The sequence below is a fragment of the Triticum aestivum genome, chromosome 1A (assembly GCF_018294505.1).
Source record: "Triticum aestivum cultivar Chinese Spring chromosome 1A, IWGSC CS RefSeq v2.1, whole genome shotgun sequence".
Lineage (NCBI taxonomy): Eukaryota > Viridiplantae > Streptophyta > Magnoliopsida > Poales > Poaceae > Triticum > Triticum aestivum.
In genome coordinates this window covers 51,693,501-51,717,072 of record NC_057794.1, presented here as the reverse complement: position 1 = coordinate 51,717,072, position 23,572 = coordinate 51,693,501, and the positions used below count along the sequence as shown (strand labels likewise).

The 23,572-nt window shown below is 47.3% G+C and overlaps 1 protein-coding gene and 1 long non-coding RNA gene across 5 annotated transcripts; both read right to left on the bottom strand.

Moving 5' to 3' along the window:
• Positions 1-13,571: 13,571 nt before the first annotated feature.
• On the bottom strand, positions 13,572-17,997 carry LOC123189277 (protein SEEDLING PLASTID DEVELOPMENT 1). The gene is made up of 9 exons (XM_044601658.1): positions 17,432-17,997; positions 16,972-17,186; positions 16,653-16,803; positions 16,374-16,565; positions 15,650-15,812; positions 15,221-15,522; positions 14,669-14,845; positions 14,417-14,581; positions 13,572-14,166 (listed from the first exon to the last, which is right to left on the bottom strand). Exons 1-9 carry the CDS (start codon positions 17,864-17,866, stop codon positions 13,864-13,866), a joined length of 2,103 nt encoding a protein of 700 aa, XP_044457593.1. The 5' UTR covers positions 17,867-17,997; the 3' UTR covers positions 13,572-13,863.
• Positions 17,998-19,883: 1,886 nt separating this feature from the next.
• On the bottom strand, positions 19,884-22,043 carry LOC123089953 (uncharacterized). Of its 4 annotated transcripts, none has more exons than XR_006442425.1 (4): positions 21,806-21,956; positions 20,725-21,634; positions 20,585-20,641; positions 19,884-20,254 (listed from the first exon to the last, which is right to left on the bottom strand). It is a non-coding gene; the product is annotated as an uncharacterized lncRNA (long non-coding RNA). The 4 variants fall into 4 exon arrangements; XR_006442426.1 differs by lacking the exon at positions 19,884-20,254 and having other exon boundaries at positions 20,329-20,641; positions 20,725-20,957; positions 21,205-21,634; XR_006442422.1 differs by lacking the exon at positions 19,884-20,254 and having other exon boundaries at positions 20,329-20,641; positions 20,725-21,637; positions 21,806-22,043.
• Positions 22,044-23,572: the final 1,529 nt, after the last annotated feature.

Below are 23,572 nucleotides of genomic sequence, written 5' to 3'. Positions count from 1 at the left end.
ACCCTGACGACTTACCAGATGACGTAGTGGAAGCTACAACTCAGTCCTTGCTGAAAGAGGGCACAGTGAATAGTAATGCCTTCGGCTTACTACCTTTTTGCCAGAAGAACCCGGCCCCTGCAGTAAGTTTCCAGCCATCGGGTTATGTTTTATCATGTTAGGCTGTATTCTTACGCATAACCAGTTATAACCTTTTACAGGCAAATGATAGCTTCTGGAACACGCAATATGATCATGAGGCGGCCAAGAAAGCCAGGGCGGCCAAGAGAGCCGAAAAGAAAACCACCAAGCCCACCACCTCAAGGAAAAGGAAGCCAAGCACCTCTGAGCTGTTTCAGCTTGATGATACTGATGATAATGAGGAAGAGGTAACCTTTGAAATTCCCTTTCTCCTTTATTTCTACCTTACTGATGCTAACCTTCTTTCAGGAAGACACGGGCAACAGCCAACCCGTCGAGGAAGAGGTAATTGTAATCTCCTCCGACTCCGAGCTTCAGCCACGTCAGAAAATTCGAAGAGTAACCCGGAAATTAAGATTTTCACATCCTTTGGCTTACCAAGATCCTGACTTTCTTTTGAAGTGATAGAATTATGAGAGCCAGAGGCAGACCCGGACCAGCAAAGACGCGGAACTCTCCTCTGGCTTACCTGATGTGACCAGGAAACGCTAGACTAAGTTATCTCCGATTTACACCTTCTTTTTCCTTTGGCAGGCTTCATTTGTTAGCCTCTCAATTATTCTGACTCCAACTATCAGGATATTTCACCTTCCTCCGGTGAGTCTATGCAGTCCAACATGCCAGCCTTCAAAACTGCTCCCGGGTAATATAAACTTGTTGTACCTTATGCTTTATTTTACTCATATTTGTTGTATTTAACTTGTCTACCTTTTCCACAGTGTGCAAGCAAAGCCCAGAAAAAGAGCAAAAAAGAATAAGCCGCTCCAAGAGCCGGTTGTGACTGATCCAGAGTTGGGCACAGCTAGTCCTGATGCCTCTGCTCACGAGCCACCGCCTCAACCGTCTCAGATGTTCCTATATCTTCCTCTGACCCGCCTACTGAACAAACCCTCAATGATTCTGGTAACCCGGAGGCTCCTAGCCCCGCCAAGGCAAATGATCAGGAAGTTGAAATTCTCAAGACTCAGTTTGTTGAGCCGGCACAGCCGTCTGCACTTGCCAAGTGTTCTAAAAAGGAATTGGTGGAACGCCGGAAGGCTAAGCTGGATGTCGCTGACTATACTCATTTGAGTATTGGAGAGATTGTCTCCGGCTATATCAATCAAGTACAAAGCAGCCGTGACCTGGAAATTGACATGGTGAAGCAGATACAACAAAAATCTGAGGTATGACTTATACTAGCTTACTTTCAATCACACTTACTGTACCAGCCCCCAAGTCTATTGCTTATGAATAAATATGCTGTAGACTTAGAAAAATTGTTAGAGCTACTTATTCGGCTTAAAGAAAAAATAATTGAACTGGGTGTAACACAATACCTTTAACTTGCGATATACATTAGCCCCCAAGTGCCAAAAATCTTTGCTTGCAAGGTATTTGGGACTTAATATTCAAGACCGGCTTAATAATTTAGAAAGCTTCGGTATACATTAGCCCCCAAGTGTCAAGTATCTTTGCTTGCAAAGTGCTTGGGACTTAATAGTACTTACCGTAACTTTTACTACTATCTGGTGCAATGCAGGCCACCATAAGTAAATTTGAATTGGAGATTGCTGATTTGAAGAATCGCCTAGCAACCCAGGAAAGTGAAATTGAAAAGGCCAACTCCAAATTTGAATTCAGCGTCTCTGAACAAGAGAAGTTGAAGCAAAATTTTCAATCAGAGAAGAAAACTTGGGCTGATGAAAAGGCCGCACTGGTGACCCGGGCCGAGACAGCAGAGGCATCGCTTGCGGAAGCAACGGCCGAACTGTCCGACTTAAAGCGCCAGATATCTCGAATGGTTTCAGCAATCTTCGGTGAGTGACTTATCCAAACCTTAAACACTGCAAAACTCCTTGAATGACCATTTCAGTTGTCTCCTCTGACTCACCTTATGCTTAATAACGCAGGCCCCAGGAGCACAAATCTTAAGCAGAACATGGTGATCAAGCTGAAGGCGGTTTATACTCTGGTGGAACAACTCTACACCGGGTCACAACGTGCTCTGGCCGTTGTGGCTTTATCAAACGATGTTCCTTATCTCCTGCAAGATGTGCTGAAGCGGCTTGCTGTGCTACCTCAGCGAATCCAAGAGTTAAGACGAGCATCTGCAAGAGCCGGAGCTATAGCCGCATTGAGCCGGGCCAAGGCGTGGCTTCCAGAACTAGACCCCGCTGACATTGCTCTTGGGTATCCAAGTTTAAAGGAAGATGGCACCGTATTTAATGATAAGGATTTCACCGCCTGTGTGAAGGATATACGTCCGGTGGCTACTCTTATTGGGAACGATACTGACCTCACCAAGTGTCAGCCGGGTTATGACAAGGAGAACCGGAGAATCCCCATGCCACATTACGATGATGTCAGCTTGATCCCTCCAACCCGTAAGCACACCTTTGCTCCTGAAGTCGACCCAACCGGTTTAATAGATGATGAAGCTGAGTTTGAAGCCTTGAGTGGCATTGACTGGGCCTCATCATCCTTCCAGGACAAAGCAGCCGGCGGAGAGACGGAGAAGGATAACCCGGGGGCTTCAAGTCAACCCCAAGAGTAGCTTGTCAGGCACCACCTGCTTATGTCATCGTAGAAAACAATGCATCATTCAGACTCGGGGAGTCTTGTAACAAAGTAAAATATACCTTGAGTTTTGCTATGCCTTTGCGCATGCTTATGGCCCTTAATACTTGCATAAGCCGCCGCCATTATTCTCTTTGTAGTTTGTATGAATCTGTTATGTCCTTTGCAAAAATACCTTGCATTGCCCTGTAGTGCTCACAGCTGTTTTTTCCGGCTTATATAAACCAACCCCTGAGGGTAAACTTAACTCCTGAAAATTGGCACATATAAGTTCACCTGGTTCTTAACAACCTGATGTAACTAACATTAATTCTGGAAGACTGTAATGTATTCCATTGTATTTTCAAGAGGGTCACAAGATACCTAATGTTGGCACTTGTAAAATATGATGAACAAAATTCAAGGGTTTCTGATTCGAATACGATCAGTGACCCGTTCCAAAGGGGTTGAGCTAAGATTCGGATACGATCTGTTAGCCCCCAGTGGCTGTGGCGATGCCAATCAAGTGGGTATCGACAGCTATGTTCTCTTTGGTTCGAATACGACCTATGTTTGAACAGGAAGCCCCCAAGTGACCATAAGAGTTGTTTAATGACGCTGATTCGAATACGATCCACGTCAGACCCAAAAGGAGTTAAGCTATGATTCAGATATGATCAAGAAGCCCCCAAGTGGGTTTGGCAGTATGCCGATCAAACGGGTATCGACAGCTATGTTCTCTTTGGTTCGAATACGACCTATGTTTGAACAGGAAGCCCCCAAGTGATCAACGGCTAGATTCAGATATGATCATAAGCCGGACCAAAGGAAAGCCGGATTCAGATATGATCCGCTTCTCCTTGGTTATCTCCACCACCTGTCAAGGAAAAACACATAAACCTTTTTTGGGAGTGGAAAAAAGGACAGAGGTCCTGCTTTATTGCTTTATATAATATACATAGTATAAGTATATACACATTAGAGCTGACGGCTCAAGTATAATAAGGCCGAAGATGGGCGATATTCCACGGCCGACGGGTCTCCTCCTCCGACTTACGTGAGTCTTTATGCTCTCGAACGTCGATAAGGTAGTATGATCCATTGTTCAGATTCTTGCTGACCACAAAGGGTCCTTCCCAAGGAGGGGATAGCTTGTGTATGTTAGATTGATCCTGGATGAGTCGGAGCACTAAGTCGCCTTCCTGAAAGGTTCTGGACTTAACCCGGCGGCTGTGGTAGCGACGCAGGTCTTGTTGGTAAATCGCCGAGCGGGCTATTGCCAAGTCTCGCTCTTCATCCAACAGGTCAAGTGCATCTTGCCGAGCTTTTTCATTGTCTTCCTCAACATAAGCCGCCACACGGGGTGAATCGTGACGGATGTCACTTGGCAGGACCGCCTCTGCTCCATACACCATAAAGAAAGGCGTGTAACCCGTAGATCTGTTAGGGGTAGTATTGATGCTCCAGAGTACAGAAGATAACTCCTCCACCCAACAACCCGGCGTCCGCTGTAAAGGGACCAAGAGCCGGGGCTTGATACCCTTCAAGATTTCTTGATTGGCTCGTTCTGCTTGGCCATTTGATTGAGGGTGAGCTACAGCTGAAACGTCAAGCCGGATATGCTCTCGTTGACAGAACTCTTCCATAGCTCCTTTGGAAAGGTTAGTACCATTATCAGTTATGATGCTGTGTGGAAAACCAAAGCGAAAAATCACCTTTTTCATAAACTGGACTGCTGTGGCTGCATCACACTTACTGACTGGCTCCGCCTCCACCCACTTTGTGAACTTGTCAACTGCCACCAAGAGGTGAGTCTTTTTATCCTTAGATCTCTTGAAAGGCCCGACCATATCAAGCCCCCAGACTGCAAACGGCCAGGTAATTGGAATCATCCTTAACTCTTGAGCCGGCACATGGGCTCGTCGTGAGAATTTCTGACATCCGTCACATTTACTGACCAGGTCTTCCGCATCAGCATGAGCCGTCAGCCAATAGAACCCATGACGGAAGGCTTTGGCCACAAGAGATTTTGAGCCGGCGTGATGACCACAATCACCTTCATGAATTTCACGAAGGATCTCCTGACCCTCTGCAGGTGACACGCAACGTTGAATCACTCCAGTGACGCTGTAATGATGTAACTCGCCATTGACAATTGTCATGGACTTGGACCGCCGGACGATTTGTCTTGCCAAGGTCTCGTCCTCTGGCAACTCTCCCCGGGTCATGTAAGCCAAATAAGGCACTGTCCAATCCGGGGTAACGTGGAGAGCCGCCACCAGCTGTGCCTCCGGGTCTGGTATTGCCAGATCTTCTTCTGTAGGTAACTTAACAGAAGGATTATGCAAAACATCAAGAAAGGTGTTAGGCGGCACCGGCTTACGCTGAGACCCCAGCCGGCTTAAGGCATCCGCCGCCTCATTCTTCCTTCGATCAATGTGTTCCACTACGTAACCCTTGAAATATCCAGCCACAGCATCGACTTCACGACGGTAAGCCGCCATGAGGGGATCTTTAGAGTCCCACTTGCCTGACACCTGTTGAGCCACAAGGTCTGAGTCTCCTAAGCATCTTACCCGGCTCAAGTTCATCTCTTTGGCCATCCGGAGACCATGGAGCAGGGCCTCATACTCAGCTGCATTGTTAGTGCAAGGAAACATAAGCCGGAGCACATAACAAAATTTGTCACCCCGAGGGGAAGTTAATACAACTCCGGCCCCCGAGCCTTCCAACTGTCTGGACCCATCAAAGTGAATAATCCAATAAGTGTTATCGGGCTTCTCCTCAGGTGCCTGTAGCTCTGTCCAGTCGTTGATGAAATCCACCAAAGCTTGGGACTTAATGGCAGTGCGCGGCGCGTACTTCAGACCATGAGGCCCGAGCTCGATGGCCCATTTGGCGACTCGTCCTGTAGCCTCTCTGTTCTGAATAATGTCTCCCAAGGGGGCAGAACTTACCACAGTGATAGGGTGACCTTGGAAGTATTGCTTCAGCTTCCGGCTTGCCATGAACACCCCGTAAACAAGTTTCTGCCAATGAGGATATCTTTGCTTTGACTCGATGAGTACCTCACTGACATAATAAACCGGCCGTTGAACCGGGTGTTCCTTACCAGCCTCCTCGCGCTCTACCACAATCGCCACACTGACGGCTCGTGAATTAGCAGCCACATATAACAGCAAAGGCTCTTTGTCAATGGGAGCCGCAAGAACCGGCGGTTCAGATAACTGCCTCTTCAAATCCTCAAAAGCAGCATTAGCGGCATCACTCCAGACAAAGGTGTCTGCCTTCTTCATTAATTGGTACAGCGGTAGGGCCTTCTCACCTAACCGGCTTATGAACCGGCTCAAAGCGGCAACACGACCCGCCAATCGCTGAACATCATTAATACATGCCGGTTTAGCCAAAGAAGTGATTGCCTTAATCTTCTCCGGATTAGCCTCGATGCCCCTGTTTGAGACCAAGAATCCCAAAAGCTTGCCTGCAGGCACACCAAATACACACTTCTCCGGGTTAAGCATCATTTTGTAAACCCGGAGATTGTCAAAGGTTTCTCTGAGATCAGATATCAAGGTTTCCGCCTCTCTGGATTTCACTACTATGTCATCCACATAAGCATGAACATTGCGCCCAATCTGATCGTGAAGACAATTCTGTACACATCGTTGATAAGTCGCCTGGGCACTCTTGAGCCCAAACGGCATAGACACATAGCAGAAGGCTCCGAACGGGGTGATGAAGGCCGTTTTCTCCTGGTCCTTAACTGCCATCTTGATCTGATGATAGCCAGAATAAGCATCCAAAAAACTCAAACGCGCACAACCTGCCGTAGCATCAATGATTTGATCAATACGGGGGAGAGCAAAAGGATCAGCCGGACAAGCCCTATTTAGGTCCGTGTAATCCACACACATCCGCCAGGTGCCATTTTTCTTGAGTACGAGCACCGGGTTAGCCAACCATTCTGGGTGAAAAACTTCAACAATAAACCCAGCCGCCAAGAGCCGGGCGACCTCTTCTCCTATAGCTTTTCGTCGCTCTTCATTGAATCGCCGCAGAAATTGCCTGACCGGCTTATACTTCGGATCAATATTAAGAGTGTGCTCAGCGAGTTCTCTCGGTACACCCGGCATGTCAGAAGGTTTCCATGCAAAGATGTCCCGGTTCTCACGGATGAACTCGATGAGCGCGCTTTCCTATTTAGGATCCAAGTTGGCACTGATGCTGAATTGCTTAGATGAATCGCCTGGAGTGAAATCAACAAGCTTAGTCTCTGCAGCCGATTTAAACTTCATGGCCGGGTCATGCTCCGTAGTCGGCTTCTTGAGAGAAGTCATATCTGCCGGGTCAACGTTATCTTGATAAAATTTGAGCTCCTCCGCTGCACAGACAGACTCGGCGTAAGCCGCATCGCCCTCTTCACACTCCAGGGCCACCTTTCGGCTTCCATGCACAGTGATGGTACCCTTGTAACCCGGCATCTTGAGCTGTAGATACACATAACACGGCCGTGCCATGAATTTGGCATAGGCTGGCCGCCCGAACAAAGCGTGATATGGACTCTTGATTTTGACCACCTCAAAAGTTAACTTTTCCGTCCTAGAATCATGCTCGTCTCCGAAGGCCACCTCTAGCTCAATCTTCCCACAGGATACGCCGACTTACCGGGCACCACTCCATGGAAGACGGTGTTGGAAGTCTTTAAATTCTTGTCAGTTAAGCCCATGCGCCGAAAGGTCTCGTAATAGAGGATGTTGATGCTGCTACCTCCATCCATGAGCACTTTAGTAAACTTATAACCACCAACTTGCGGTGCCACCACTAGGGCCAGTTGACCCGGATTATCAACCCGAGGAGGGTGATCCTCCCTGCTCCAGACAATAGGCTGTACCGACCACCTCAAGTAACGAGGGACTGCCGGTTCAACAGAATTCACAGCCCTCTTATGAACTTTCTGATCACGTTTACACAAACTTGTGGTGAACACGTGATACTGCCCACTGCTTAACTGTTTCGGATGGCTCTGATAACCTGACTGCTGCTGCTGACCTCCTTGACCAGACTGCTGTTGATTATAACCACCCTGGCTTCCCTGAAAACCGAATCCTGAACCACCGCCCGGGCCATGAAAGCCGCCGGCTCCTGAACCGCCGCCTGGGCCTTGATTGCCATCAAATGTGTTAGAATTCTTGAAAGCTTTCATGATTGTGCAATCCTTCCATAAATGAGTCGCTGGTCGTTCCCGGGTACCGTGTTTCGAACAGGGTTCATTGAGTAGTTGCTCGAGAGACGGACCTGACCCACCAAACCGGGGTGGCTTTCCCTTGTGCTTCTGATTGTTACCCTGTGCATTGGCCACAAATTCCGGGTTACTGTCCGCCTTACGCTTATTACCTCCTTGACTCGCCGAGTTATGCTGCTGACCCTTTCCATTGTCGTTCTTCTTTCCCTTCTCTGTCTTTTCCTCATCAGACGTGGGATCCTTGGTACTATCAGAATCGGCATGCTTGACTAAAGCCGCCATCAGCATCCCCATATCGTTGCAATCATGCTTAAGGCGCCCCAGCTTCTGTCTCAGAGGTTCAAAGCGGCAATTCTTCTCCAGCATGAGAACTGCTGAGTCGGCATCCATCTTGTCAGACGAATGTATTATATCCTTGACCCGGCGCACCCAATGAGTCGTAGATTCACCTTCTTCCTGCTTACAATTTGTCAGATCCACAATTGACATAGACTGCTTGCAAGTATCTTTGAAGTTCTGGATGAAACGGGCTTTTAGCTCCGCCCATGAACTAATGGAGTTGGGTGGCAAACCCTTTAACCAAGAACGGGCCGTTCCGTCCAGCATCATGGTGAAATATTTAGCCATCGCCTCATCACTAACCTCTAGCAGCTCCATAGCCATCTCATAACTTTCAATCCATGCCCCAGGCTGTAAATCGGCAGTATAATTTGGCACCTTCCGAGGCCCCTTGAAATCCTTGGGCAGGCGTACATTATGTAAAGCCGGTACCAGACAAGGAACTCCTCCGGTTCTAGTAGCAACCCCCGCTTCAACGGAAGTCGTCGGGTAAGCCGGTGAGTTCTGTTGGGCTGCTAGCTGAGCCGCTAGCTGAGCCGCCCGCTCGTCCTCCTGACGTATCCGATCCTGAACCGGGTTATGCCCGCCGGGCTGGTTCCGGCGCTGAGCGTTACTTAACAAGGCCTCTGATTCCATGTTCCTACTATAACTTGGGCTCCGATTTTGACGAGGTGGAGCTAACCAGGGCGGAGGAGTCGAGTGAATCCTATCCCGGCTGTAGGAGTAGGTCTCTTGCTGAGCCAGGGCTGTTTGGACAAGTTCTCTGATCTTCCGGGTTTCCACCGCTGTTGGATCATTCCCATCTACCAGGAGAGCTGCCAAATGTGCTGATGCTGCAATTAAGTTCTCCATGGGGTTGGAGAAGTGACCCTGCGGTATTGGCACGTAATTGGGCGGTGCCATATTGCCGTGAGGCGGTGCCATCCCCTGAGGCCAGACTGGACCTCCCGCTCCGAATGTAATAAGCTGATTCGCACCTGGCAGGTTACTTGGGCCGGCCCCGGGTGTAGCAAAGAGATTCTGAGGATCATAATTCTGAGGTAAACGGGACTGAGTTTTCTGATGTCTCCTCCTCATTACCTCATTAGATGCGTTCAGGCTCAACGTGAGCTGCAAGGCCTCTGCCCGAAGTTGCTGCGCCCGTACGTCCAAAGCCGCCCGCTCTGCTGCTAATCTAGCGTCCTCAGCTACTAAGGTTTCTTTGACCCGGGCGTTCTCGTCGCGAACCTGTGCCACCTCCGCCTCATGCTCAGATTGGTTCGCAGGGATGACTGTAACAGTTAACAAAGCCGTAAGCTTATCCATGAGATCCATCAGCACCTGAGCCGGTGAGCGCACAGGGCCTCCTGCCCCAGCTGCTCCTAACCCAGACGTTATCGCCGCTGAAGCCGTAGAATTTTGGCCGGGTTGAGTACCAGCCATGAAGACTCCTGCCTGGTTTGGCGACTCTGAGAGGTCCGGAATAGTGCTGCCATCGGAACAGCCCCCAAGCACGCCATCTTGAACTTGATACAGCGAATCTGTTGAGCCGACGGATGAATTATCGTCAGAGAGGACAGCCGGCTCACCATCACCTTCCGATCCTTCAGGAAGTTCACCTCCATGGATGCAACCCACAAAGGCACGCTTCACGACGGGTTGAGCTCGGGTGGGTTTTGCACGCTGAGCCGTCTCGACGAGGTCGGTGCAGCTGTCCGGCTCAGGGCCCGGCTCACCAATCCGGCCGATGAAGACGTGAATTCCGCCAAAAGGGACCCGGTAGCCGTACTCAATTGAACCGGCGTCAAGGCCCCAGCCTTTCTCGTGATGTAGATCTTGCCGCGACGACTCTTGGTCATCCGGCCAACTGTGTATCCCTCGAGCCCTTCGAATCTGCCCTTCAAGAACTCGAATCCACCGTGCGCTGGCCCCACGGTGGGCGCCAACTGTCGTGGAATTGTCACGGCAGATGTCCTCTTGCAAGGACTTAGTCGTGGAGCCATCGCAACTAGGAAGCTTAAAGGGGTTAATCGGGACAAAGGACACAAGAGGTTTATACTAGTTCAGCCCCTTACAGTGAAGGAAGGCCTGCGTCTAGTTGGGTTGGTATTGCTTGAGGTTTCGATGACCAGGGAGCGAGATACGCTATGCCTGGCTCTCGATCAGTTGTTTTCTTGCCCTTAAGCCGCCGACGGGTCGTCCCCTTATATACACGGGTTGACGCCCTGCGACCTACAGAGTCCCGGCCGGCTCATAGACAGTCTCCGGCTCGGTGACTAGTTAATTCTACCTTATGATACAAGTCATGCCATCATGACGGTTTACCACTATGGGCCTTAAGTCGCCTGTGGGCTTTAGACCCTTTATTGAACCGCCATCTTCATGCTTGATCTTGGGCTTCTTCTGATGAGTCCCTCTTTGCATAACCCGGCCCCTACTGGGCGGCTTACACAAATAGTTATATCCCCAACACCATCGATCCATCTCCACCAACCACCGCAGCCACCTCCCACTCGATTTGGGCCGCCAGATCTCTGATCCGACGACCCAGGAGGCTCCCAGCGCCCTAGCTTCACCTCCCGCAGAGGCACCTGCCTCCTCACCTTGGCCCAGCGCCACCACCCGTCGACTGCCTCGCCGGAGTAGCGCCGCCAGATCAGGCCAGGATCCCCTCGCGCCCTCTCCTTCCCTTCCTTCTTTCTTGATTCCTCCTTCCCGCCTCTCATCTCTTCCCTGTTTCTCTTGACAGGCGTCGAGCCACCATGTCCGCCGCCAAGTTCTTGCCGGGAGCGACGCCGCCCGGATCCGGCTGTCTCCGTGTCGTCCGCGCCCCTGCCTCACCATGGACGCGCCTCCCCAGCTTGTCGGAGTCCCGGCAGCCCCGCCTGCTCCCCTGCTGCGGCGGCTGTTATGCTCTGTCGAAGACGGCGAGCCCCGCCTCATCTACGCGCCGATCTGCCGCGGGTTGCCCTCAAAACGGAGCTCCCCCGCCACCTAGCCTCGAATCCGGACGGTTCCCGTGCGCCCTCGCCCGCGCAAGTCCCTCGTCGCGCCGCCGCCGTCAAGTCCCTGTCGTTGCTCTGCTTCCTGACGAGAACATGACGAGGTGCCCACTTGCCCGCTCGCCCGTTCCTTCCCCATCAGCGCTCGCGTTGACTTGTCATCGCTGGACTGCAACGCCAAGGCCCAGCAACGTTTTTCCCTTTGCCAACTCCTGCCGCCCAGCTCCAGCCTCCGCGGGCCGAAGGCCTCAAGGGCTTGATGTGAGCAGCTCCCCCAGCCCTTCAGTTTCGGCCCGACTCGTATTTTTTCCCGTGGAACGATTTATCTTTTTTCCAGAGACTGCAGTTTTTATAGAAAAGCCCCTCATGTTCATGCATATCCTAACTCAATAACCTTTTGGTTTACTTGTATAATTTCTCAAAAATAACCCAACTTGTAATTTTCATAATGCCTTCTTAAGCGAACCAGATGATAATTCTTCAGGGAGATAAGCTTATCAAGCTTGTGAACAAGGGAACATCAACCAACTAGATCGACGAATTTGAGAATAAGCAGTCAACATTTCTTACAAAAAGGGGAAAACCCACCTCACCCAAAAATATTTGGCGCGCACTAAATGTCGTCAGTTGTTCGATCCATCCCACATAAGTTGATGGATCGGGCTGGGTCGATCAAAGTAGGCAGTTGATCGGCTCGGGAGGGAGCGGTGCGCGGGCCCCACAGGGGGCACGTATTGTGCAGAAGAACCGTTGATAGGAGGGGGAGATTTTTTGTTTTTCTTTTGAGGAAGATCAATCAGGTGTTTTTAAAAGTATTTTAGATTTTATTTTATTTTAGAATTGCAAACCTTTATTAAGCGATATTCATAGAAATACAGATAATATCGGGCAAAACATAAAGCGCCCAGTAGGAAGAGAAGAAGACTTCTCCGTTGTGTTCCCGCCTTTCATGGATTACCTCAAGTGTCCGGAAAGGTTCTCGCCGGTGACTTATCTCTCGTAGGGTAGCAGCATAACGACAAGGAGAAAAGTGCTTGATGTTTGCCACCACTTCGGAGGAGTCGGAAGCCCACTACACACCAAATATACGAAGGTGAAAAACCCTAAACCCACCAACCCGACCAGTTCGCCGCCGCCCCTCCCCCTGCCCAATGTCGAGGTCGCTTGGGAAGGCGGAGAAGGCCGCGAAGCCGGCGGCGATGGAGCAGTACGTCACCCTTGTGGTGAATGACCAGGAAGGGCGCAGGCTCACCCGCACCATGCGAAGGACCGACAAGCTGCAGGCCATGATGGACTTCTACCACGACCTGGTGCCGGCCGTCGAGCGCGGCGACGACGACGGAGTGTTCATGCGCTGCGGGAAGCGGATCCTGGGCTGTCAGACGCCGGAGGACTGCGGGATGAAGGACGGGGACGCGATCCGGTTCTTTCCGGACATGCTCGTCACCCTCGTGCTGCAGGACTTCAGAGGCCGCAGCCTCACCCGCACCATGCGGAAAACCGACGGGATGAAGGTCCTGATGGATTTCTACGCCGCCATGGTGCCCGCCGCTGGCGACGACGGCGACGGGGGCGGCGTCTTCTTGTACCGCGGCGAGCCCGTCGCGGCCGAGCAGACGCCGGCAGGCCTCAAGATGGCGGACTGGGACAGGGTCTATTTGGTTCCCCGGCGTCGGGGCGAGGTGAAGGAGGACAAGTCCGTCGACTACATGACGCTCAGGGTGCGGGACGACAGAGAGCGCATGATCTACTGCACGGTGCGGAGGAGCGAGAAGCTCAAGCCACTGATGGACTTGTACCACGCCACCGTGCTGGGCGACGGGGCGTCCATACTCGGAGGGGCGTTTCTATTCGATGGCCAGCGGCTGCACGGGAGACATACACCGGCACAACTCGATATGGAGGTTGGCGACGTGGTGGATTATCTCCCCGAGCAGATATAGATTGTCCGACGTTCACGATGTCGAAATGCGGAGAACTTGGATTTGTAATGAAAATCTTACTTGATCAAAGTTGAACAATTCCCCATTTGCCATCTATTTGTCGTTCCACGGTTGTTCTGATTTTACTAAACAGCGTTAATGAGAATTTGAACTGCAAAAACGGCTTATATTATTGTACGGAGGTAGTATGTTGAACTAATTTTTTTATGGGTAGTATGTTGAACTAATTAATTAGTCCCTATGTGACCAGAGAGGCAGTGAGCTACATTTAAAACAATCGATATATAGTTTCCTTTTTAACCGCAAAACATGTGCTGCTATAACTTTATATGAATGTTATACTAAAACTTCATAAACTGTTTTTTACATCATCATCCCCAATGTAGGTTGCAGTCAACAGACCAAATCCAGCTGAGCTATACACAACTACAGATTACAGGATGTGAGGAGCTTTATTTGGTAAAAGAATGGAAGGCAATTACAATTAGCTTTGCTCTTTCGATTCTTGGACATTAAAACACTATTTACACCACTGTGCACAGCGCTGTACAACAACAACAACAACAACAACAAGGGGAAGAAGGGAGAAGAATGGTGTTTTACATTTCGGCAACGGTGATCAGAGTGTCAAACTAAGGTGTCACTTCGGCAGAAATGGCAGCCGGGAGAAGCTGAAGCCTCCACCATTCTCGCTGACAATCAGATCCGAGCCGTTCTTCTTGGTGGACGTCGGCCCCTGAGCGCCCTGATCCAAGCTCTTCTTTGCTATTTTCACTGGAAGAATCTGCAGCCTAGAATTGGGGTCGGTTCCGAAGGTCTCGGCGAGGAGCTGGTAGCTCTCAACGAGCTCCAGCTGACGAGCAACAATTTCTGAACACCTTGGGAGGAGTTCGACGGGCTCCCCGCCCGGGATTACAATGTATTCAATTGCCAACCGGGCCTCCTGAATGGTTGCAGAGTATAATATAGCTGTTATGCAACTACTATGTTTTATCTCACAGTAAGTACAACAAGTAAACATAGCACTATGAACGGAACTACTAGCAGTTTAAAGTTCCAGAAGGACGGTAGGAGTAAAAACAATGGTAACCTGTAAAACGCTCATCTTGGTTTTGACTGTATTCTGAGAAGATATATATTTTTTTCCCTGTTAAGTGGTACTGTTTCACAAAATATAGAAGTGAAGAGATTACCTCCAATGCATCAATTTCCTCCAATGATGGCTTCCGTTTCGGAGCATCATCTTCAATCTCTATTTCTCCTTCCAAAACTTTAGGTTGTTTGCGTGATGGTGCATCAAGTTTATCTCTTCCAACAATCATTTTGACAGCCTTTACTATCTGAGCCATCGTATTTGTCTGCAATTTACAAGACGGAACTCTGTTAGTACAGATGTAATACTTTTTTGTACTGGACATCACAAAATAAATTTATCATGAGATGACCTTAACAACAAATATAGGAAGCTTGTGGTACTTGGCAACATTACGGATCCACGGATTCTGCTTCATTTCAGAACTTGACGCGAGAATCACATTGGCCGCTTCAATGTCATCTGTTATGTCCAATTCATCCTCAAAACCCATCACTGTTGCTACTTGCAAGATATCAGCTTCTGAAACCTGAAAGCACAAAAAATAACTACCATGAGCTTCATGGTTTTACTGTTAAATACAATACTATAATATTGCATAGCACAAAATTCAGTCTTCGACATCAGTGTAGGAAAATACAGGGAGATGGGCCATTAAGACTTGATGGTTGGGACAGCTGAGGTGCTACAAGGAAGGCAACTCTTTGAAATACTAGTTACATTCTTTTGTGAGTCCTATAATTTGCAGAAAATGAAGTATACGACTCAAAAAAGAACGTAGGCAGTATCCAAGGCCATGCAAGAAATGTCCATCCAGGTACTAACCCACACAGCATCGATGTATATAATATTACAATTGCGCAAAATTGTAATCTATAAAAACATAATTAGTATCTCCACTTACCTGGTAAGTGTAAACACGTACTGGAGGCCTTCCAGACACATATTGTTTGCCTTTTGTTTTCTTTGTACAACCAAAATCACCATTGACATTATCGTCTGATGGGATGTTCTTGCTTTTTGCTTGCCTGGAGGAACCAAAATCATCGATGAATTTATCTTCTGATGTAACCGCCCTGGTGACCAGATCTTGATGATACGCAGGTAAGCGCTCTGTTTCAGACACTCTCTCAGATATCACCAAAGATCCTCCTGACTCGGTGATCTTGCTATCCATCATGCGAGCTTCAAACTTGGGAGGCTTCCCTGTACCAAAGAGATGGAGACTTAATTCAGAAACCAGAAGATCTCTACAGATCCTCCTCATGAGTAATGACTATGTGCTATGCTCGGAGTTGACTGTGAACATCGTTACTGTGAATTAGACAGTTACCTGCAAGAATAGCATCAACTGTAGATTCTAACTTGTGATGCACTCGACATTCAGTCTTCGACACCATCTCAACAGCACATGAAAATGTTGGGGGCCCTTTTCTCTCAAGAATTGTTTTCTGAACTTTCCGCTTCTTTGCCTCTTCATCGCCAAGAGTCACACTCTGTATAACAAACTTACATTGTTATTTCACTAATAAGTATTTTTTTTCTTGATGCAGACTCAAATGTGTGTCATTTTAATAAACTATTCTAGTCACGTTTAGTGTTGAAATATGATTAAAATAACTACAGGTCCACATTTTACTTGAAACTCAATATTGGCAAATATGATAAAGTTGTCATCATGCTACTATCCTTTGGTTAGCTGAAAAGAAATATTACTATCCTTTCGTGTCTAAAATACACCAAAGAGTCAAGAAACCTCGCAAGGTATTTTAGGAAGACAATGAGATACACTGATTTGTTCACCCAGCAGAATAAATTAACAATGCTTAATCCGCCCCAGAAGGATCGAACCCAGGTCGGCACAGAGACACCACTGTGCTTGGATAGCCTAGTTGTCATGTCCTTTGGAATCTAAAAACCACATTAGGATATATGACAAGCTTCAGGATCAACTGGTTGACTATTGCGCTTTAATCTGATGTTCAGGAAGATGCTAAGCTTCAAGAACATAAGAGAAACTGTTGGAGGACAGCTGGCAGAAAAGAAAATAAGTTCACCTCAATCCCACCAACAAGCATTTGCAAGCAAGGGTTTTTAATTATGCTGTCAATTGTCACCCCATGAGCAGTTCCTACAAGTTGAACGCCTCTTTGAGCAATGGTGCTGGCTGCCATTGCCTCAAGTTCTGTACCAATCTCATCGATAACAATAACTTCCGGCATGTGATTTTCAACAGCCTCAATCATCACCTACATAAACAATGTTTCATGTGTATCATCGAGCATGCACTAGTAAAGTATTAAACAAAGACACTAGAAGATTCCGCAAGAACCTACGTTATGCTGCATCGTAACTTTAGGAACTTGCATTCTCCTAGAGCGCCCAATGCCGGAGTGAGGTACATCCCCATCACCTCCTATTTCATTAGATGTGTCCACTATGATCACACGTTTGTTACCCTCATCTGCCAAGATCCTAGCTATTTCCCTGTATTATCGAAAGCATTTTGAATTGTTAGGATCAGATTGCAAAACCCTGCGATTTATCTTTGGTCTTCTCAGCCATGTTACTGAGTTAATATACATGTAACATGCATTAGCGTAAGATGACGACTGACACCACTGATCAAAGAACTGGAGTGTAGGTGATGTGTACCTGATCAGAGTAGTCTTCCCTACACCAGGAGGTCCAATCACCAATATGGAGCCGCCTCCCACGACCAAATCACGGATCATCTCTGCGCTGCCCGATATAGCCCGCCCAACACGGCAAGTGAGACCGATTATGTTAGCCTTGCGGTTTCTGATGGCGCTGATCCGGTGCAACGAGTGGTTGATCCCGGATCGGTTGTCCTCGGAGAAATTGCCCACCTGCAAAGAGAGAAACCGATCTTCCAAGTGAGCAAAACAAGCATCTTCACATAAGCAACTTTCATACTACAGTAAGTAGTAAGTATTGTTGATCTTCCAACTGAGCAAAACAAGCATCTCCACAGAAGCAACTTTCATGCTACAGTAGTATTGATACTGCAACAGAGCGTCAGAGCCAAGGCAATTTGGGGATCGCAGTCGCAGGCGTCACGGTGGTAAGCAGAGGAAGGCTGAGGTGACGGCACCTTGGAGACGGCCTGGCGGAGGTCGTCGGCGGTGACGGGCTGGTCGGAGATGACCCAGTCCCCGGAGGGGAACCGCGCGAGCGGGCGGCGGCCGAGGTCCATGACGACCTCCACCAGCTCCCAGACCTCCGGGTGCAGCGCCAGCTCGCGCCGCATCCTCGCCGGCACCACCTCCAGGAACGCCTCCAGCTCGGCCCTGGCCCCCGCCCGGGCCCCGGGCGCCGGGGCGGCGACCGGGGAGGCCGGCGGCGCGGCGGGGCCCGAGGGCGCCGCGCCGCGCCACGGCACGCACCGGTCGCCGGACGGCCGGCGCACGGGCGGCTGCTGCGGGACCGCCCTCCGCGGCGGGCCTCCACGCCGTGTCGCGCACCCTGCCGAGGAGGCGCGGCACGCCGGGCGGAGCCGGATCGGGGTGGGGTTGAGCGCCTTGAGCATCGTGCCGGTGGCGGTCGTGGTCACCGGGTGATGGCGGGAGGAAGGGTGGAATGGCGCGCGCGTATATGTAGAAAATGGTGGGATGTTTGGCCGAACAGGTGGCGGGCGGGGGGTGGAGGAGGGAAGGGGATCGGAGGCGGAGGAAGGAAGATTCCGGGGAATACTGCGACTGGAGGTGGAGTGGTGAGGCAGAGAGGGGCAGGCGTGGAGCTGGAAGAGTGTTGGAAAGGCGGGGCCGCTTCTTGGCCGTTAACCTCCTTCCCGCCTTGCCAGCCAGATGGACCACGCCTATGGACCGCTGTGGTCGGTCAGTCGTGCGGCAGATGCTACCGTGCAGACACCGGATATCCACATTATTAAGTTTCACACACACACACACGCACACACATCCCTCTTAAGATCTTCCTTTTTTTTTTTTTGCGGGTACTCTTAAGATCTTCCAGGAATGAAAAACTATTCACGAGTGTGTTATGTGCACTCGGCTATAATTTGCTACTTTCTCTTGTAATCATGTGCTAATGTACCGCTTATACAGTTTTATTCAAATTCTTGCTTGTAATGCTTGGAGAGACCATCTTTTCCTTCACAATTTGTATACCATTTTAGCGGAGAACTCGAAAATGGCAGCTCCATGGAGGCCTTAATTTGAAAACTTCAAAATTTAAACTTTTGGTTTTAAAAAATTCTGAAAACAATACACATATATCTGGAGACATAATGTACATGTGTGTAAATTTTTAGGTCAAAAATACGTTAAAAATGAGAGCTGCACAAAAAGGATAATATGTGGCTTTTTAGCATACATATTGTTCATCCTCAAAGTCCATAATTTTGGTTTTTTTGCGCAGCTCACAATTCAAGGTTTTTCATCCTCGATTTTACACACATACACATTACATCCTTGTATATATGTGTAATTTTTTAGAATTTTTTTAACTAAAAAGTTTGAATTTTGAATTTTTCAAAATTAAGGCCTCCATGGAGCTCGGTCTCCCAAATGCCCTACTCTGGAGAACTATGTTAACTTAGGTGATAATGCCACTATTACCCTAAAAAAGTGAACATTGCCATCACAACCATGATCGGTTGTCTTTTATTTTAGACTTTCCGCATGTGTTTCATAGTAAGTTACTTAGGGTGCGTTTGAGAGCCAAAGTATTTTTGTAGTTTTTAGGGAGTACTGTATTTCCTGAAAAAACCTTGGTATTCAATACTTTGAGTCGTTTGGATGAAAAAAATACTATAGTTTAACAAACCGTGGTATCTCTAAAACTGTGGTATTTTTGTAGTATATAAAAAAGAAGTCTGGACCTTTTTTTAAAAAACTGAGAAACGTTGGCTGGGTTGTCTCTCTGTGTCCATGTTCTTCTGGCCATCGACGCATGTGACACCTAAAATCGATAGCTAGCCGATCGATCTATCTGGCTAGAGTGGCGCACATACACGTACAAATTACGACTTAGCGCCGGCTGACTGTCTTTGATTGATTACAAGAGATAACTCTATACATATCCTTCCTAGCATCTACTAGGAGAGAACATGCCCGTACAAAGCTGCATGCATACGGTGGCGATTAGCACAAGCTGATCGATGAGTATAGCTGCGTATGCATGCAACAACGTAACAATCTGTGCAAATAAAAAGAAACTGAGAAGAGCTGCCACTTGCCAAACACCTCGGCGGTATTATCGAAACTGAGAAAATCTATGTTTTTCAGAAACTGGAGTATTTGTTGCCCATCTATTGAAATACTGAGGTTTTGGAATACTATGGTTTTGAAAAAACGGTGTTGCCAAACTAGGCCTTAATGTTTCAGTTTTGCTTCACCGAGAGTCTAAGTTTCCCATGCTCTTCCCTTGCAAGCAAAAGGAAATGGAAATGCATGTCTCCCTCATGCCCAGTTGGTGCGGTGAGTTATTCTCATTGAGTTTCTAATTTTCTATGGCCAAGGCGCAGCGAGTCGGTTCGACTCATAGAAAATCGAGCACATTATTCTCGTGAGATCCGTATTCTCAAAACTGCTACTATATCAGTAATTCAAAAAGAAAAGAGAATAAAATTGCCACAAGCATGGTCCATGGGCCAAGTCCACGGGAGAAAAGAGGTGCAGCACAGAGTAAAGATGCCTGGCAATCGAGTTCTGTGGAGGAGAAAGAAGAGGGTAGCTTTTGGGGATTGCTCTCTCTGCGGCTCTGCCCACCCATCCCTTTCGCCTCCGGCTTCTTCCTCTTCTCCCTCTCTGCTTCCTGTTTGGTCCGGTTCAAGGTTCCATTTTTCAACCAATGTGCGTCTACTATTCCGAGACGCCACCTGTCTCTCTTTCCAAGTGGGAAGTAGAGGCTCCCGGGAGGCAGAGGCCGCACAGCCGTCGTGCCTTCATACTGGTTTCTGCAAGCCAAAGGTTTGTAGCAGAAACCGTGAGAGTTACATAAGAAACATCAATATATTAGATCATTGATGATGCGTGTTGCCACGTCCGTCTATTTTGTACAATAAAATTACAGGAATTTTTGTGAATATATGGCCACATGAAACATATCAAATTTGCATAACAATAATTTTTTTCTAGCCATACATCCACAACACAAACAGTAGTGGAATAATGCTATGTTGAGAAAATGTGGCAGTAAACACGGGCCAGAAACCACATCTATGAGTCATATCATTCAAAAAGGTGCCCAACAGCACTAACAGAGGAACTGTTAAAGTGCTATACACCTGGATCCGAAGCAAAATTGGACGGGTTACCAGCCATCTAATCTCAGGCGCACAAGTCTGCAAACAATAACAAAAATCAGACAACTTTTGTGCGGAGCTGAGCTCACATATTATCTTTTGAGGTTTAGTTCGTAACAAACCTATGTGTCGGTTTCTCTAATGGAAATCGACGACGTGGCTCGTTGCTTCAAAAGAAAAACCTGAGCTCACATAATGCCATACTCAGTTAATTGGAATAGCATGCCCAACACTGAGGAAGCAAATAGGCAAGCTGCATTTTTGTGAATACAAGTGATCGTGTGACTGGGAAAGTCATCTTCCCTCCTGCTTCCTGCATCTTTTCTTTATTAGGCCGTAAGTCATGTTTAAATTCCTAACAAATGGCAACACAGAAACCAATATTTATCAAGCCTTTGTCTCGGCAATGCTTGTTGTCAAGTTGAAATGCTAAATGTAACAGGTACAGAACTGAATCCTAAGACAGAATATGGTGCTATTAAACTGAAACGCAGCAACACCGCGGAGTATAATTATAACTCCTTCAGTAGAGAAAAAAAAAGTAATCCTGCATGTAAGCTGGTTTAGACAAACAACATCAACCAAGAAGTTAAATACTGTACCAGGCCAGCAGACTTCTGTTTGCATCCCTTTTCTCTCTTTGCGTTCTCCCAAAGCAAAATTTTCCTTAACCTTCTACTGCCCCCATATCCTTTCAAAGAAGCAACATTCCCGCACACGGCCACTGCTAAACTGGAAATGAAGCTCGGGATTGGGTCTTCTGTCCAGGGTTTCACCAAATACACAAATGTTCCAAAACAAAAGATCTTTTGAGTTTTGACCCTCTCTAGAAAAGCTAAGCAGTGAGGATCAGAGCCTGCTACTTCAATTTGAGTTTTGACCAATACAATTTTCCAATGTGAATGCATCTCACCACTTTGCCAGCATAGGAACTCCCAGGAAAATAATTAGACATAAAAAGGTCCTCTCTTACAAGCAGGGTATGCACAGCAGGTCAGGAGCGGGGTCGTCGTCAAACACAGTGTGTGCGCCCTGCTGACGAACCAAGGAACATTTCAAATAATATCTTTCAACCATTGGCCTCAGTTGAACATGGTATACATGAGAACACAAGTAAATGCTCAAGGTGATGAACACCTTCAGTCTTCAGATGCAAAAAATTCAGTGGCCCGTAAGATCCGATGGATGGACTATTAAGCTTACCTTCATTGACACCACGACGAAGAGGATGCACCGCTAGGGCACAGTCCCTCCGCCCTCGGCAGCCGGCACCCAGAGCTAGCAAACACGGCGAGCCCATCCTGGGTCGAGAACTCGAGATAAGTAAATCAAACGGTTCCGGCATGTAGCGGTGAACCACTGGCCAATAGCAGTGCGCCGCCTCCGAAGCATCTCAATCTTTCTCTTCCGTATTTGATATTTTCTTGAGGGGTAAAGCTCTTCCGTATTTGATTCCTTCTCTGAATTTCTGTGTCTTTATTTTCTTTTCCCTGGGACTCATGCACAGACAAGACAGTCTTGATGCATACATCTCTTTTTCTGCACCCATACGGACGGGGCCCATTAGCTCTCTGTCTCTACTTATAAAAACCCATCACTTTTAATTTGACTTGGGTACTTCCTCCGTTTTTATTTACTTCGCATATTAGAGTTGCCTGAAGTCAAACTTCCTAAAGTTTGACCAAGTTTATAGAAAAAAATATAAATAATTACCATAAGAAATTTATACTATGTGGAAGTACATTTGATAATGAATCTAATGGTGTTGATTTCTTATTGTATATGTTAATATTTTTGTCTAGAAAACTTCGTCAAAGTTTATAAAGTTTGACTTTGACCAACGCTAATATGCGGAGTAACTAAAAACGGAGGGAGTAATTTACTAGCAAAAGAGTCCGTGCGTTGCAACGGGAGAGAAAACATAACACACGCTCTTAACTCAACAACCATCACTCAAGACCACAATAGGTTCATCTCCTTTATTTTTGCGAGGCATCATATTTGTGTGTTACTGCTTATCCTCCTTCGCACCCTCGCCGGCGATGGCCTCGGCGTTCACACAAAACAACAAAAAACATGTGTTGAATATGGTTAATCCTAAGACGTCTCTCTCTCCCTCTCTACTCCCTCTCCCTCTCTCTCTCGCGCTCACTTTCTCTCACTCTCGCGATGAGAAATCTGTTGTTTTCCCCTGCGATATTTTTCAGAGGTATGCATGTGTAGTTATCGATGTTTTCTTTTCTATATATCATTATAGTGGGGTGTTTATTTGCAATCCGGATCATCGCCGGTATGAAAAAAAAACGAATCTTGCGTTATAAATTATAAGTTTGCTTCCATAACAATATTTTAAAAATATTTAACACGTAAAATTAACATCATATTTAGATTCCACACATTTTTCTAATAAAATTTCATATATATAATATGTTAAAATTTAAGTTACGATTTAAAAGATACAGATAATTTAGAAAATCATTTGGTTTGACTCAAATATATTCTAAAATAATATTTAAAAATACTTAACAGGTAAAAAATAATCTCATATTCATATTCTACATATTTTTCTAATCAAATTTCATATATAACATGTTCAAATCAGAGTTACGGTTTAAAAGATATGGATGATTTTAAAAAGCATTTGTTTGACTTAAATATGATTCGCGAATTAATTATCTAAAACATCAGGGGGGTTTCGAAAAATGTAAAATAACGGTTCAGGTGTGACTTAAATCCGGACGGCGGGTTGATTTCAAGAAAAGATAGGGACTTTTATGTAAAATACGAAAATAAAGATTCGTTTTAACTTAAAACAGGACTACGGGTTGAATTCTCTGAAATAGAGGGACTTCTCTGAAAAATGCCATGACGGACGAAAGAAACTCAATTTGCTTTATTATTAGGTAAAGATATAGATGGTTCATATTTTTGTACTCATCCGTTCGGCCAACAACACGATATCAAAGACGA

Coding starts and splice junctions, on each gene's coding strand:
- LOC123189277 (XM_044601658.1), bottom strand. CDS start 17,866: ATGCTCAAGGCGCTCAACCCCACCCCGATCCGGCTCCGCCCGGCGTGC. Junction 14,846..15,220: donor TACGTGTTTACACTTACCAG/GTAAGTGGAGAT, acceptor TTGTGCTTTCAG/GTTTCAGAAGCTGATATCTT. Junction 14,167..14,416: donor AGGAAATTGATGCATTGGAG/GTAATCTCTTCA, acceptor GCAACCATTCAG/GAGGCCCGGTTGGCAATTGA.